This window comes from Leptodactylus fuscus, chromosome 2 (genome assembly GCF_031893055.1).
Source record: "Leptodactylus fuscus isolate aLepFus1 chromosome 2, aLepFus1.hap2, whole genome shotgun sequence".
Taxonomy (NCBI): Eukaryota; Metazoa; Chordata; class Amphibia; order Anura; family Leptodactylidae; genus Leptodactylus; species Leptodactylus fuscus.
Window position 1 is genome coordinate 15078600 of NC_134266.1, and position 16401 is coordinate 15095000.

Below are 16401 nucleotides of genomic sequence, written 5' to 3' on the forward strand. Positions count from 1 at the left end.
TATACATACACGAAGCAAAATTTTTCATTTTATATATAGAACTATTAAAAAGTACCCAAAATATTTCTTTTGTAAAAAACAGTAGATCGTAAAAAGACGTCTTGTAAACATTTAGAAAAGTTTCTAGCAATACAATATAAGCATTTCAAGCAATGGTGACTTTTGGTTTCTATTTTTTTTCTTTTTTTTTTTTTCAGTTTTTTTTTGTTTTTTTGTTTTGTTTTTTTTTTGTCTTTGAAGGAACAGTCCATCCTCTGCAAATTGCAAGGTTCTCAAAAGTTACAGAGACAAAAGCCGTTTCTTGGAAGAACAATATACAACAAAAAAAAAATAAGTCTATAGAAATAACGCCATTATCTGCCGCGGTCTTCAGTCCAAAAATTCTACAAATAGGCACAAGAGCTTCATGATTTGTCACAATACTGTTAAGTTTTTAAAAAAACATCTGAAATTTTGTTTTTATTCCCCCCCCCCCCCCCCCAAGTTGCAAAAGTTGGAATTATTGCCTTAATGTGTGGGATTTGATAAGACAAGTGGCCTACTTAGATGGTGGACCCAAAAGAGAACCTTGGTGGACGACACTAGCTGGTGAGGTGACGGGCACAGCCCTTCTTCACTGTAGTCATCCTCCTATTGCGTATGGAGTTTATAGTTTCAAGCTATCCCAGGCGGATGTGGTGGGAAAACAACAACGGACCAATTTCCAATCGACCCCATTGGAATGGTTTTTAATAGAAAAACAAGAGAAGAAAAAAAATCGTCAACCAAAAAGATTCCAAGTTCATCACTTCTTGGAGAAAGTAAAAACACAGCTGTTTGAGATCTACTCGAAGGCCGTCGGAGTGTTCCTTGTGCAGGTCGGAGTCCCGTCCTCTAGTTTTTGATTGTCATGTTGAGCTTCATCCCTGTCCGTCCCATCTGGAGACATGGCAGTTTTGAGCAGTTTTTCAGCAGCTGTTCGATGGCGATGTGACGAACGTGGAGCTCCGAGGACAGGGCATCTTTTTCCTGGAGAGCACAACTGAGGTCTTCAAAAACATCTACGGGGCAAAAATAAATAAAATTAGCAAATTTGGACTTCATTGTAAAATTGTCAAGTGCCTCAAATCAACGTCATGCTCCATTTTTGGTTCTCACAAAATTGTAATTTTTTTTTATCAAAGCAATAACACAATGGGGACAACAATGATTCAGACACAAAGAGGTCATCTGAAAGCATCCAAGGGAGGGATGAGAGGCCACGTGGGACTTTCGCACCTTCTCAAATTTGTCTTTGATAAGCCTCGCTAGGTGGTGGTGGGCTTACAATAGACATGGTCAGGGGTCATCCCACCAGAAACTCCATGTGTTTCCCTGCAGGCCTCCTAAAGTAGGGCCGACACAACATGGATATCGGAACGCCCACGTTTGGAACACCAGCGGCTTGTAGTTGGGGGACGAGACAGACTCCAGACCAGGTCATAGCTAGAAGGACAGGGGGCAACCCCTACCAGGCAGGACCAACTCTACTTATGCACCTGGATAAGCCTACCCCAAGCCAGGCACATACGTCTCCCCTCTACAACTTTTTGTACCATAGGTAACATACAACGCTAACATACAAAGCCATCCACAACCTGTCCCCTCCATATATCTCTGACCTCATCACCCACTACCTGCCCACACGTAACCTCAGATCCTCCAATGACCTCCTACTCCGCTCTGCCCTCATCCGCTCCTCACACAACCATCTCCAAGATTTCTCTCCTGCATCCCCCATACTCTGGAACTCCTTACCACGACACATAAGACTGACCCCCACAATCACAGGATTCAAGAAGGCCCTGAAGACTCCCCTATTCAGGAAGGCCTACACCCCCCAATAACACTATCACCGCACCGCCATCTGTACAGTCTCCCCCTCTCCTTCTGTCTCTACCCCCTTCCCTCATAGATTGTAAGCCCTCGCGGGCAGGGCCCTCTACCCCACTGTGCCAGCCGATCACTGTTAGTATGATATGTACCTGTATATTTTGTGAATTTTATGTAACCCCCAAATGTAAAGCACCATGGAATTAATGGTGCTATATAAATAAACAATAATAATAATAATAATAATAATAATAGGTTTCTGGGGGCGGATCCTCTCTCTGGGTACCATCATGGGTGATGGGGGAAAGATGGATTGAACTAATTTGTGTGAATGTTTGGGTTTAGAAATGATTGGATACCAAGTGTGGCATACGGCCACATCTAGGGGCCAGGATAACCCAGTGAGGGCATGTTTAACTGGTGACACCACTGACCAGTTGCGAGTCCATCTGGCTCCGCGCGGTCTAAAGCAACAGAAATCGGCAGAAGAACAGATTGGGGCATATTAATTAATGGAAGTCCGACTCCTTTCTGTAAGACCCCCACCCCCTCTAGTGCCCAACATGCCCCAGTTATTCCCTGGCCTATAAGGACGTGCCCTTTAACAGGCGGTATCTGGACTCAAAGACGAGACGATTTCCCAAGCACGTGACCTAATGCATTTATGAATCGCAGCCTGTTTTACGAAATGGTTGGGCCAAGTAAAATACGCCACTTAATAGCGTTAAATCTATTCGAGCTTGTAAAGTGGAGTCTAAAAATAAGACTGTAATACCATCAAGTGCTGATAAGCTTTACTGTAACCTATACTTAGCCGGCAGCTTACATTACCGCACATCTGCAGCTGCCACGGAAGTGTCGAGCCGCACTTGCTGACATATTGATTTCATGCCAAGTTGTTTTTTTTTTAGCCAATAGACGGGGGGGAACACAACAGCAACAAAACACACCAATCTAGTAAATTCGTGGAGGCACATGGGATAAGGGCAACGTAACCCGCACAAAGCAGAATCCTAGTGATCTCCAGAGGACGCGCCAGTCATCCGATATTGAGACTTACCCTGCAGTTGCCGGAGGAGATGTTCATTTATACGTCCCAGTTCTTCTCCGCTCATCGCGCTCACTACAAGCGAGGGAGAAACATACAGAAATCAATTACCATCACCGCAGTAATCCAAGTAATTGAAAACATCCAACAACAAAAAGTTGATAATAAAATCTCCGGCTGGAATCTGTTCGCAATGGCGTACGGCTACAGCGTCTATACAGGAGAAGGAAATTATAGAGGACCGACTGGGTTTTCTTAGGGGTGCTTGTGGGAGCCAAAGTCAATAATAGTGCAGGGTAGGGATTCGAATGTGTTCCTTAAAATTCATGGCCTGTCCTTAGAGATTGGTGAGGGTCCATCTCTTACCACCATTGGTGACCAGCCACTTGGGCAAGCACTAGTGCCTGGTCCATGTACTTGCATGCTAGGTAGCGATTCTAGGGGGTTACTGCAGCTTAGTCCCATTCAAGGGTAGTTGCAATACTCTGCACACGGACTACTAAGTAGATGGTGGGCAGGTGGATGGACCAGGGAGACAAAGAAGAGGCCAGAAAGAAGTATTTGAGCATTTTTTATTAAGCAACCCTTGGACTATCAGCCATACTTTGAATGCTAAACCAATGGTCCATTTAGTTTACCAAATTTGCCTCTCCTTTATGTTCAGGGTCAGGTCTCTGTGAATGGGAGAATTACAGTGTTGGCCAAAAGTATTGGCCCCCCTGCAATTCTGTCAGATAATACTCCATTTCTTCCAGAAAATGATTGCAATCACAAATTCTTTGGTATTATTATCTTCATTTAATTTGTCTTCAATGGAAAACCACAAAAAGAATTGTAAAAAAGCCAAATTGGATATAATTCCACACCAAACATAAAAAAGGGGGGTGGACAAAAGTATTGGCACTGTTTGAAAAATCATATGATGCTTCTCTAACTTGTGTAATTAACAGCACCTGTTACTTACCTGAGGCACCTAACAGGTGGTGACAATAACTAAATCACACTTGCAGCCAGTTGAAATGGATTAAAGTTGACTCAACCTCAGTCCTGTGTCCTTGTGTGTACCACATTGAGCATGGAGAAAAGAAAGAAGACCAAAGAACTGTCTGAGGACTTGAGAAGCAAAATTGTGAGGAAGCATGAGCAATCTCAAGGCTACAAGTCCATCTCCAAAGACCTGAATGTTCCTGTGTCTACTGTGCGCAGTGTCATCAAGAAGTGTAAAGCCCATGGCCCTGTGGCTAACCTCCCTAGATGTGGATGGAAAAGAAACATTGACGAGAGATTTCAACGCAAGATTGTGCGGATGGTTACCGGAAGCGGTTTTTCGCAGTTATTTTATCTAAAGGTTGTGCTACCAAGTATTAGGCTGAGGGCGCCAATACTTCTGTCCGGACCATTTTTGGAGTTTTGTGTAAAATGATCAATAATTTGACTTTTTTTTTTTCATTCTCTTTTGTGTTTTTTCATTGCAAGCAAAATAAATGAAGATATTACCAAAGAATTTGTGCTTGTAATCATTTTCTGGAAGAAACCGAGTATTATCTGTCAGAATTGCAGGGGGGCCAATACTTTTGGCCAACACTGTATAGGATTCTAGGATTTCGTCAAAAATTGATGAATGGTAATCAATAGGAGGCTTTTTTTTCAGCGGGGAAAATTCCACACCAAATTCCTCATCATTTTCCTCCATGCGAATGGACCCTTAGATAGGTGTTGGCGAAACGCTTTGCTCATATTGGTTACTCCTGGCTCCCCAAAAACACGCGCACTCGATTCAGATGAACAGACATGTGTTCTCAACGGCACAGGGGAGAAAAGATACCTCTCCAGATACCATACACCTCTCTCAAAGACTTATCTCGCCTAAGCACAAAAGGTTGGGGAACAAATTCGATCCTTCTTTGCCCTCCATACACTCCATACGCCTTAGGTGGCCGGCTGATCCCGCTGAAATTGCGAGTCTTGACCGACGTTCGTCTAAGGCGTTTGCTCAACTTTACACAACGCCGCCTTATTCTCTATAAACCAATACATAGTCTATAGTCATTACAATATCCTGAATTAGGCAAAGACTACGGCAAGCAGGAGACCCCCCCCCCCCAAGATGGAGACCACAAATCTACACTTGTATAGTAATCCCCTGTATGACTCAAACATGAACCTAGAAATATAAGACTACATCTGGAGGATTCTTCGCCACACAAGTCGCTGTCTATTTGTCTTCCCGTCAGTCACAAGAGACATTTTCTACAGCAAACATCCTAGGGCAGCTAATAAGGCTGCGAGGCTTCATGGCAGATGTCACCTTGTGTTGTCCTTTGCCGTAGAGAGATCGGAATAATCCACCAAGACAGAGCTGGAATGACAATACTTTAGGAGCTCCCTTCTAGGCGGGAAGATATCCTGATCCTTATGCATCCCACACCAAGAATTTTTTTTAAAACAAGTCCAGTTCTTTATATCTATTAATAGCTGCTGCTCCACCAATTCTAGCACAGCTTTAATTTTACAATAGCCCCCACCATTCCTGAGCAATCAATACTGTTAGTTTTGGTGCCTGATAGGCTAGTTACACTCTGGAGGGCGGTGTCAGGACACTGGTTGCCTCTGATTGGAGCTCTGAATCACACCCCCTGCCTGACCCCGCCCACCTAACACTGATGAGCTATGTAGACACCAAAACTAACTACGCATGTTGCTCAGGAATGGTGGGGGCTAGAGAGAAAATTCCTACTGTGCTGGAATCAGTGGAGCAGCGCCTATTAACCGATGCAAACTTGAATTGGTGGAGGTGGTGAAAGCTCTTTAAAACAGAAGAAACATGGCCTCATGCAACAATACCAAACAAGGAATTTTCCCCAGAAACCAGCACCTTGCCTGTTTGTTGAATGGGGTTGAGCTGCAATACCACACACAGCTGGTGAGGACAGGTGTTGGCTTTTGGTTAAAAGAAGAAAAAAAAAAAATTGTTATAACCTCATTGATCTGTTAACACTTACATTCTTCTTTATCGTAATGCTGGTATCTTCTCCGAACCTTCGGTCCAGATGGCTGGTTAGAGTTTTCATCAGGCTTTTGGTCCTTGCAGGCTTTCGGCCACAGCTGACTATGGCAGAACGTTGCAGAATTCTGCAGCACGCTCACGCTGAAATCCCTCCCGTTCTCCTTTCCACACGTGGATATACCTCCAGCCCCCGTGTCCAACCACTTTTCGGAATACTTGGGAACCTGCGAGTCGTGCTGGGGGATCAGACTCCTGTCATTCACATGTCTGAACTTGTAAAGCTTGTGCTGAGCAGGTTTGGAACACTCTGAATCGGAATATAAATCCTTGTTTTGTGCGTATTGGACAATCCAGTTTATTTTTTTGCTGAAAAGAGTTTTTACTTCCTCGTAGGGGCTCTTGGTGAGCTTGGACCGGGAACAGTCTTGGTTTGCAATCTGGTGATACTTCTCAAAGCAGTCCTTGTGCCCTCGTAATGATCGGCTGTGCAGAAGATCCGATTTTGCTACTCCTATAAATAAATAAATAGAATAGATCACATGGACAGAAATGACATTGACTGTCATGCAAGTATAAATGTAGGCATGACAGTCCACCTCAGACATATACTATTGGCAAAAGACTTGGGATGGCCATTTTTACCACTAGTGATTGACTTATTTAAAAGAGTTCTCCAGTACCTGACACCAAAGTTGCTCCTCGGCCACCCTCCTCTCCCAAATTTGCTTCTTGGCTGCCTTCCTTTCCTAAAGTCGCTCCTTGGCTGCCCTCCTCTCCCAAAGTTACTCCTCAGCCACCCTCCTTTCCCAAAGTCGCTCCTTGGCCACCTCCTCTCCTCAGGTCCCTCCTCTGCCGCCCTCCTCAGGTCCCTCCTCTGCCACCCTCCTCTCCTCAGGTCCCTCCTCTCCCCAGGACGTTCCTCGGCCGCCTTCCTCTCCCCAGGTTGATCCTCGGCCGCCTTCCTCTCCCCAGGTCCCTCCTCTGACGCCCTCCTCTCCCCAGGTCCCTCCTCGGCCGCCTTCCTCTCCCCCGGTCCCTCCTCGGCCGCCTTCCTCTCCCCCGGTCCCTCCTCGGCCGCCTTCCTCTCCCCAGGTCGATCCTTGGCTACACTCCTCTGCCTAGGTCGATCCTCGGCCACCCTCCTCTCCCCAGGTTGATCCTCGGCCGCCCTCCTCTCCCCAGGTCCCTCCTCTGCCGCTCTCCTCTCCACAGGTCCCTTCTCGGCCGCCTTCCTCTCCCCATGTCGATCCTCTGATGCCCTACTCTCCCCAGGACGTTCCTCGGCCGCCTTCCTCTCCCCAGGTCGATCCTCGGCCGCCCTCCTCTCCCTAGTTCACCTGGACCTGTACTACTGGGGCTGGTTTTGCTATCCACTAACCACCATAGTGCAACTAACTTGCAATGAACACAGGAGAGGAAACTGAGAGACTCGGGAACAGGGTCTGGTCACATAACCCAGGGTCAGAACCAGCCCCGAAATCCAAGGTTCGTCACAAGTAGAACCCCAGGGGAAGTGTTAACTCACTCCCTGGGGAACCCCTTTAAGCTTCTTATTAAATATTCAATTAACAATAACTGCATACAACACCTAATAGATTCACTGATAGATAAATAAATGTATCATTGATATTACATAATTAGATGCATAATTAGTTGGATATCACATCAATTCGATCACTGACTTTTGCAGCTTGTGTCTGAACACTGGATTGGAGCCGGACTGTGAAAAAATAGGAGTCCAGTTGCTGGTTTGGCCTTCTGACTCCACTGCCAAGTGAGCTAGAGAATGGGAGTTCTTCTATATTTTTTTTTTTTTTTTGATTGTGAGCCCCATATAGGGCACAATGTACATTTTTCCCTATCAGTATGTCTTTGGAGTATAGGAGGAAATCCATGCAAACATGGGGAGAACATACAAACTCCTTGCAGATGTTTATCCTTGGCAGGATTCGAATCCAGGACTCCAGTGCTGCAAGGCTAACCATGAGCCACCATGTTGCCCCTGTTCTTCCATAGTTTAGCAGAAATAACCTGCCATGTTTACTATATATATATCTGCATGACTGTATGTAATACTACATTTCCCCTCTAGTGGCCACTGTGTTAAAACTGACTCAGCAGTCCACCGGCATCCAGACAGGTGGCGATCAGCTGATCACAGCGGCAACTCTCGTATTAATGGCCATGGGGTCGAATAGTCACATATTAAATACATATCGGGGGCCATTCCTACCTACTCTGTTCATTTAGAATCCTGTTCCATAGCATTTAATAGGGTCACCCATTTAATTTCAGCTCGTTTCTTACAAGATGATGGATACATTTTATATTAGGATTTTCTCCATTTCATTTTAGCTGTCCTCGTCCATATTCATCACGCTGGAGTCTTATCTCCTATGGAAGATGTAATGTTCCTCCTTTTATATACAGTAACCTGTGATGTGTAAAGACATACCATTGAAGTTCTTACAGAGGACATCACACGTCCGACAATATACATCGATATAAAATGGCGAAACTTTTGAAGCTTAACTTCAAGCCTCATTCTTCCTGAAGATTAGAGGTAAAATGTTCTTATACAAACAACACAGACTTCTGGCCGCCGATCGCCCCCCGCCTGCCTAAGAAAAGCTCCAGTTTTGGGACTTAAAGTGAGAATATTTGAAAAATCTTGAAAGACTTTTTTCCCCCAAACAACTGGCTTGTTCTGAAAGCAGGTAAGGACTGCGGAGGCGAGATAGGATTGAGGATGTTTTAATTTCATGCTTATTAGCCGATTTTGCAAAGGAGCTGAAATTCTTGACAGGGACTATGGACATGAAACGTCTGAAAGGAAGGAAGAGAGAGGAAAAAATTAGGTCACTGCGAGCGAACGCCGCTGTGTACCAAACTCATCACCCTAATAGGATGCTTGGCGTTCTCCTGTCTTAAAATGGAGACCAGTGAATAAGTCTCTCACCTAAATGAAGTTGGCTCCTGCCTTGTTCTTATGCCCTTCACTTGGGATTCCCCCCCCTTTATAAGCCAGAACAGAGAGGAGCTCAATGCTTGGCCGCCATGCTGGCGAGAGGGTGGGGGGTCTTGGTTACGTCTGAAGGGAGAATCAGATATCTTAAAAGGGGTTTACTAAGTTGTTAGTTGCCATTGATAGGAGAGGGGATAACTTTGTAATCTGTGGGGGTCCGAATGTTGGAAACCCCAAATGATGGCGAGAATGAGGGTCTGGTGCTGATAGAGCGGAAGACCAAGCCTATGCCCAACTGCTCTGCTCATTCTCTATGGGAATGCTGGAAATAATGGGGCTCTCGTCCATTGATAGGGGATAACTTTGTAATCTGTGGGGGTCTGAATGTCGGAAACCTCAAATGATGGCGAGAATGAGGGTCTGGTGCTGATAAAGCGGCAGGCCAAGAATACACCCGAGTGCTCCGTTCATTCTCTATAGGAATGCTGGAAATAATGGGGTTCTCTTCCATCGATAGGGAATAACTTTGTAATCTGTGGGGGTCTTAATGGCGAGAATGAGGGTCTGGTGCTGATAGAGCAGCAGGCCAAGAATACACCCGAGTGCTCCGTTCATTCTCTATAGGAATGCTGGAAATAATGGGGTTCTCTTCCATCGATAGGGAATAACTTTGTAATCTGTGGGGGGTCTTAATGGCGAGAATGAGGGTCTGGTGCTGATAGAGCAGCAGGCCAAGAATACACCCGAGTGCTCCGTTCATTCTCTATGGGAATGCTGGAAATAATGGGGCTCTCTTCCATCGATAGGGAATAACTTTGAAAAAAAACTTGGTACAACCCCTTTAAAGTAGGCTCTCTAAGGTGTTTGCCTTGGCTGTAGAGGTCCACTCCCAGCCAAGGCACACCAGAATCCGCACAGTTAAAAAGCCTTCCTATAGGACTCTATTGAGAGGCTTTTTAACCACGCGGATTCTGGTGGCAATCCCGCACAGAATCGCGCCATTTTGCCCCATGTGAATGCCCCCTAAAGGGGTCTTGCCTTCTCAGCACTCCTTCTCCTGTCCCTGCTCTATGCCATATCTGTAAATCCCATAAAGATAACACAGCTTTGTCCTGTTGTAATGGGTCTTTGGATGCAGTATATATGTCTGGGTGTATGGTCTGTACCCACATCCCCGTTGCATATTTAGGAATAGGGAAGCCGCCTCCTAGGCCTCCTTAGTGGTCGTCACTATTGGAAATTCACCTTCTACCATACCAAACAGACATCAGAAGACTGCGGGATTTATAGGTCCGGGAATTTTTTTTTTTTTCCCTCTATTTATGGGAGGAATGTTCCTTAAATGCTGTACTCGCACATTGGAATAGACAGGCAGCCGGCAGATTTGTCACTAAACCGGTCAGCTGTGATAAAAAACTTATGTTGCAAATTGGAAGAAAAAAAAAAAAAAAAAGAAGGAATTTCTCGCTTGATTGTAGATTTCAGCCCCCGGCATGGAATGTGCATCTCCAGCTCATAGCACATTGCTAAAATATAAATCTGGAGGCTTGCTTTATCCTTATGTGGAGAGCGGACGAATACCGCCGAGCAGCGGCCAGCTGGGCTCTCGCCTCCCCCTCCTCTTCTAGAGTTTTAGATGTGAATAATCTAATAGGCAAAGTCCCCTTCTCCATGCCCTGAATAGTCTACAATGTAGCATGGACAACCTTCGGTACCTTCTCATCTCTCCCTGATTCATGACCTATAACCTTGTCCTTATCTCCAGCTACAATGTATATCATGATTCTGAGATAAATACAGCATTCTGCTGGTTCTTACTGGAAACAGTCGACAAGCTTGTTGTCAGACAAACCCCTAAAATCTTACTGAAGCACCCATAATGCAAAAGGACGCTTAAAAAGGGTGTTTCCAGGACTTTTTAATTGGTGAACTAAGAATAGGTCATCGATTAAAGATCAGTGGGGGTCTGACACCCTGACCGCCATGGACCAGATCGTTGAAGAGGCAGCAGAACTCCCCGAGTGTTGTTTTCTCTTTACAGATCATGTGACATCACATTTACTGGTCACAAGTCCTGATCAGTCCCAGTCAAGTACATGGGCCGAGCTGTAATATCAAGTACAGCCACTATATAACTTATGGCGCTGTGATTGGCAAGTACTTAAGAGGTCTGAGTACTCATATCAATGATGATGTGATTGATATGATCAATGATCAATGATTCTTAGAATAGGTCTTCAATAGGGTTGAGCCGATCTTGAAATTTCAGGATCGTTTTTAAAATCCGATTTACGATCATTTTCCATTCGAACCCGATCCCAATGCAAGTCAATGGGATTTTTTTTAATAATTGAAGATCGGATTTTAAAAACGATCCTATTCACTACACAGCATGGAGTCCAAAAATTGTTTAAAAAATAAAAAAAAAATAAAAAAAAATCCCCCGGTTACTTAGCCCCCTGGTGTCCACTTACCTGCACAGATCTGCTGCCGCTGCCCGTTCTTCTTGGTCCGGTCCTCTCTCATTGACATGCCTTCAGAGCACTGTGTGCTTGTTGTGGCTTAGGCTCTCCTAAGCCACAAGCCCCGCCTTCTCCCAGCATCTCTAACACTAGTCTAGGGAGGCGGGGGTGCGCACAGGGCGCTCTAAAGGCATGTCAATGAGAGAGATGAGGAGCGAGAAGAACGGGGAGCGGCAGCACTTCTGTGCAGGTAAGTTGAGCGAAGTTCGCGAGTAGATAGTATCTATCTACTCTCCTGTTTCCTCCCTGCTGTGCCTTATACTGGACTCTGCTACATCTCAGATGTAGCAGAGCTGAGTATACGGTAAAACAAGGACGAAGCAGAAGAGTGGCAAGCTGCGGTAAATCCATAGGAATAATTGGATGCAGCCGGCACGCACAGGGTTAAGCGGCCGGACGCTGGCAAAGTCTGCATGCTGGCCACTTCCATTCACTCCAATGGGTGCAAGCTATTCGAAACGGGAGTTTCGAATAGTACTCGCTCATCTGATACTATAACTTTTCCCACAATGTTTGGCCAGTAGCCAAGCATTGTGGGAAATAACCTCCGACCTCGATCGTGAAATTTACTCGATCTCTAATCGGAATCCGAACATTTCCGATCCCGCTATCTATCTATCTACACACACACACACACACACGAGAAAAGCTGGCTGAACCCATTGATGTTGGCAGGGCTAGCCAAAATTGGAAGGAAAAGTGGTGGTGGAAACTTAGCAGAAGCAAGTAGTATTGGGAGATTACATCTCTGAAGCGGACTAGGCCAATGCAGCTCCAGACTATTATACAGGCGGTAAGGCAGGATCAGTACTGGCCAAGTAAGACCATGCACTGCCTGCAAAAGAGATGGCGCGAGTTACCCTCTAAGTAGGGCTGTGAAAACCAAGATGATTGTAGTGGTGTCATAGATCACAAGTAAGCAAATGGATGCGTATATAAGCTGTCAGCCTGGGCACGGCTATGAGTCTGTAATGGCCTTGATGAATCAACATGGATGGAGGGAGACAATGTGTTCTTCATACTACAGAGGCAGCCTTGTAATTGACTTTCTGAAAGTGATAACCCCAGGGAGGGGATAAGAGGAGACGCAGAGTACTGCGACCAGGATGCCAAAGCCCTGGCTATCAAAAGGAGCAGCTCCCATCACTAGCCTACGCCATCATGATCGGTGATTTATTTTGTGTCCCTGTTTTTTTCCCCTGCAGAGCAGCGCTCCTTAAACCCTGTGCAGGAACCTACAGCACTGCCCTATTCAAGTACCCCAGGCCCCTTCATTCACAAGACCATGGGGGTTCCATCGGTAAGACAAGTAGCATGGAACGGTTTGTTAAAGGGGTTGTCCAGAATTAGAAATACATATATACCTTCTTACAGAAACAGTGTCACACCTGTCCTTTGGTGGTGCCTGGCATTGCAGTCGATGTGCAGCCTAAACGGCAAAACCAGACATAAACAGTGGTCAAGCGTTGAATGTTTTTGTAAAAAGCCGCCATGTTTTTCTAACTCTGTCCAACTCTTATCAATGGTTTCCAAAGGAAACGATCGTGGAGGGGGGAATGGGAGAAGGAAGACCCCGCAGTCAACTCCTGGCAGGACAATTTATTTCATTGCATTCTATCTAAAGTGATATAAATCCAAAAAAACAAGGGTAACACACGAGAAAATTAGACGTTTTTTGTTCTACAAAATGGTTATTTTGTGCAGAAATCAATAGCAGATTAAGCACAAGTGACAGCGGCGTGCAGGAGCGGGGAGCGCCGTCACCTAATCCGTGTACAAACCTAAACAACAGCAGAGGTCTCGGAGGGGGAGCTCCTGAGCGTGAAGTCTCCTCCGTCATTTACACCAACAAATGTCACTTTAACAAGTGGGAATCAGCGAGCGGTCGGCTGCCTGCTTAACCTCCATTATGTTTGTGCATTTCACGTTGTAAGCTGCGAGGAGCGACTTTAGTCTTTCCGCTCCATCAAGTGACATTTATTCAGCAGAGACTGTGCAGCTGCCAGGGCCCTTAAAATCACAGGCGGGCTCCCACAGCTACCCAGTGTTCAGGGCGCTACAGAAACTTTCTAACCTAGTTTAGTGAGGAGTAATAGGGAGCAGCGGGAACAACAAGAGACAAAAAGAATCAAAAAGCAATTCCATCCCGTCTGACTTCAACTGCAGCTCCTCCTCGCCGATGTGGACGGTCTCACATCTCCAATGCCATTGATTTGTCCCATTTCCCTGCATTGCGTCATAGGGTCCATTCACACAGAGTAAAATGACGCAGATTCTGGCGCAACGCCGCGCAGGATTGCCACCAGAATCAACGCCGTAAAAAAAAAAAGCCTCCCCATAGAACTCTATGGGGAGGCTTTTTACCGTGCAGATTCTGGTGCCAATACCGCACGGAATTTGCGCGGGTTCCGCGCAGAGTCGCACCAGAATCTGCGCCATTTTACTCAGTGTGAATGGACCCTTAAAGGGAATGAGTCTCTAGAAAACTTCGTATTTTTATCAAATTAAAGGGGGTGTCCCGAAATTCAGTCAAGAAGTCAGGGAAGAGACGGGGGGAGATAGGGGTTGCATTTTTATTTATTTATTATTGACTTCTGAAATTCCTAGACAAGCCCTTTTGCGCATATTTTTTTTTAAAAAAAATCTCCATGTTGTTATCTACCATATATTGAAAAACAAAACAAAAATAAATGTATTCATAAGAATCCTGCAGTTCTGACTCTGGCCACAAAGCCTAATAATATACTTCCCGATTTTTTTTTTTTTTTTTGAAGTTTTCTTGGCAGCAGTTCCTCACTTCTCATCACTTATATTTTTTATATGGGGATAAAACACAAAATCTGACAGTCACAATAGAAGATTTCACAACTTCTCTACTCCCTCCTGCCCAGATCAGAGCATGCCTTGAAAATTCTCCCATAGAAGTCAGTAGGGTCTGCTCCAGACTGATGAGTCTATCTTCAGGAGACAGGAAGTCACAAACTATTAGGCTTAGTGGCAAGAGTAGAGATTGCAAGATTTTGAGGGTTTTTTTTTTTTTTTTTTTTTTTTTTTTTTAAATCTTGATAATAACAAGGGAAAATTAAAAACAACATCAACAAAAATTCTTTAAAAATATTATTAACATGTGATTTAAACAATAGGTCGTTTCCCGACACGTGATTAAGGAAGGCAAAGGAGGGGTGTTAATTAGAGATGAGCGAGTAGGTATTCGATCGGTATTCGAAATACCCCAGACAGGCTTCCCCTGCTGTCCCAGTTGCATTGCAGAGGTGTTGGCATCATTTCCTAAGGTGTCATAGTGGACTTGGTGACTCCAATTGGTCGAATTTTGGTTTCCCCTGAAACGAGCATTTTTTTTCCCATAGACTATAATGGGATTCGATATTCGATTGCGTAGTCGATTATTGAGGCTCTACTCGAAACGAATATTGAATATTGACTATTTTACTACTTGCTCATCTCTAGTGTTAATTTATACATTTGCCTAAATATGGGCAAAGTGCATCTCAGTGTGAACACACGCTAAAGGGTTTTTCCTAGTTGCAACTCAACCTCAAAAAAATCCCTTTAAGCTTTACTTACAGGGAAGTCCCCTTAAAGGGGTTTTCCAGGACTTAAATAAATGAAATATCTTTAGGATAGGTCATTAGGGGGTCTGATCCCCAGCGCCACCACAAATCAGCTGTGAGCACTGCTTCCACTTCAGAGGCCATGTGACATCATATGACTTGTTTGAAATTCAGTCCCATTCAAGTGAATGGGGCTGAGCTGTGACACCAAGCAAGAACACTATATAATGTGTGTCTACGTGCATGGTAAGCAGGGAAGAGGCCACTACAGTCATCCCAAAGCTTTTTAGTGGTAGTGCCAGGTACCGGCCCCATCAATTTAACATTATTTTTTGTTATATAGCGCCATCATATTCCGCAGCCCTTTACAGATTTAGTCAATACTGCCCTATCGTAAGCCTATGTGATCAATAAAATATTCTCCAATTTATTCTAGCACACCGCTATAAGTGGAGAGGCAAGCACAGATTCCGATTAAGTGCCATATTTTATTGCGTTTCGCCTTTGTTCCGATACAATAGGAAATAATAAAACTTCAGCCTGCAATTCGTGCCTTTTATGCTGCTTTGGTAACATCCAGTGTAGATCACAATGGAACTCTTGATGAGTCTCTTGTCACTTGCCGGAGATGAGCACTGTCATCATGGGGGACGCATGAGCACTCAGGTGAGGAACCGGCATCTGTGCCGCCTAACAGCAAACCATAAAGCTCTCATGACGCTATAAAACAACCTTCCTCCAGCCGCTTTTATCTCCTTGTTACAAGTCCCAGGTTAGGAAGCCGAGGCTCTGATCCTCAGGGCTGCACCCCTCTGCGCTCACATTACCGGTCCTATCACACAAAGATGATGGATTAAGATCTTACGTACTACAAGGGGGGACTAAGAGGTGGCAGCGCCAATCCTGACACATAAGTGATGAGTACAATAAAGGGCTCTTCACATATTACTCACACACTGGAAAGTTGGTGAATGGGGTCCTAACCCAAGGCGTGCACTGCAATGTGGCATAATGTAGACCATTTACTATAGCAGCAATAACAAAGATCCACATGTTCTATATGGATGCAGGGGCACCCCTTCCTAAATTCTCTAATGGACCCCAGTCCGTACACGGCCGACAACCCTTGCAGGGGCAGTATTGCATAACATATTGGTTGTTACAGAGCTCCCCTACAATAAGATATAGCGCTCATGCACACGGGTGTATACCTTCTTTGCTGTATAAAAGCTGTTTTTATACAGGAACACATAGGGATGGGGGTTTGTGTATTTAAAAAGATTCCCCCTACCCCCAGTCCTCCGTTCCAGGCAGGGGTGAACCTGCCCCTTTCGCCGCCTGAGGCGAACGACAGAAAGCCGCACCCCCCCCCCCTTCCCGGGAGGAAAGGGCAGAGCGGAGGGGGCGTGGCGGAGCGGAGGGGCTAAGAGAAGGGA

At 45.2% G+C, this 16401-nt stretch overlaps 1 protein-coding gene across 2 annotated transcripts in view; it reads right to left on the reverse strand.

Annotated features, from left to right (window-relative positions):
* Nucleotides 1-482: 482 nt before the first annotated feature.
* The window catches only part of C2H21orf91 (chromosome 2 C21orf91 homolog), a 29745-nt gene continuing 13826 nt past the window's right edge, over nt 483-16401 (reverse strand). For both annotated transcript variants that reach the window (XM_075262557.1, XM_075262558.1), the window contains exons 3-5: nt 5902-6417; nt 2912-2974; nt 483-1040 (exon numbers count right to left, since the gene is read on the reverse strand). In XM_075262557.1, coding sequence (XP_075118658.1) covers nt 874-1040; nt 2912-2974; nt 5902-6417 — 746 coding nt within the window. In that variant the 3' untranslated portion in view covers nt 483-873. The remainder of the gene's footprint in view (nt 1041-2911; nt 2975-5901; nt 6418-16401) is intronic.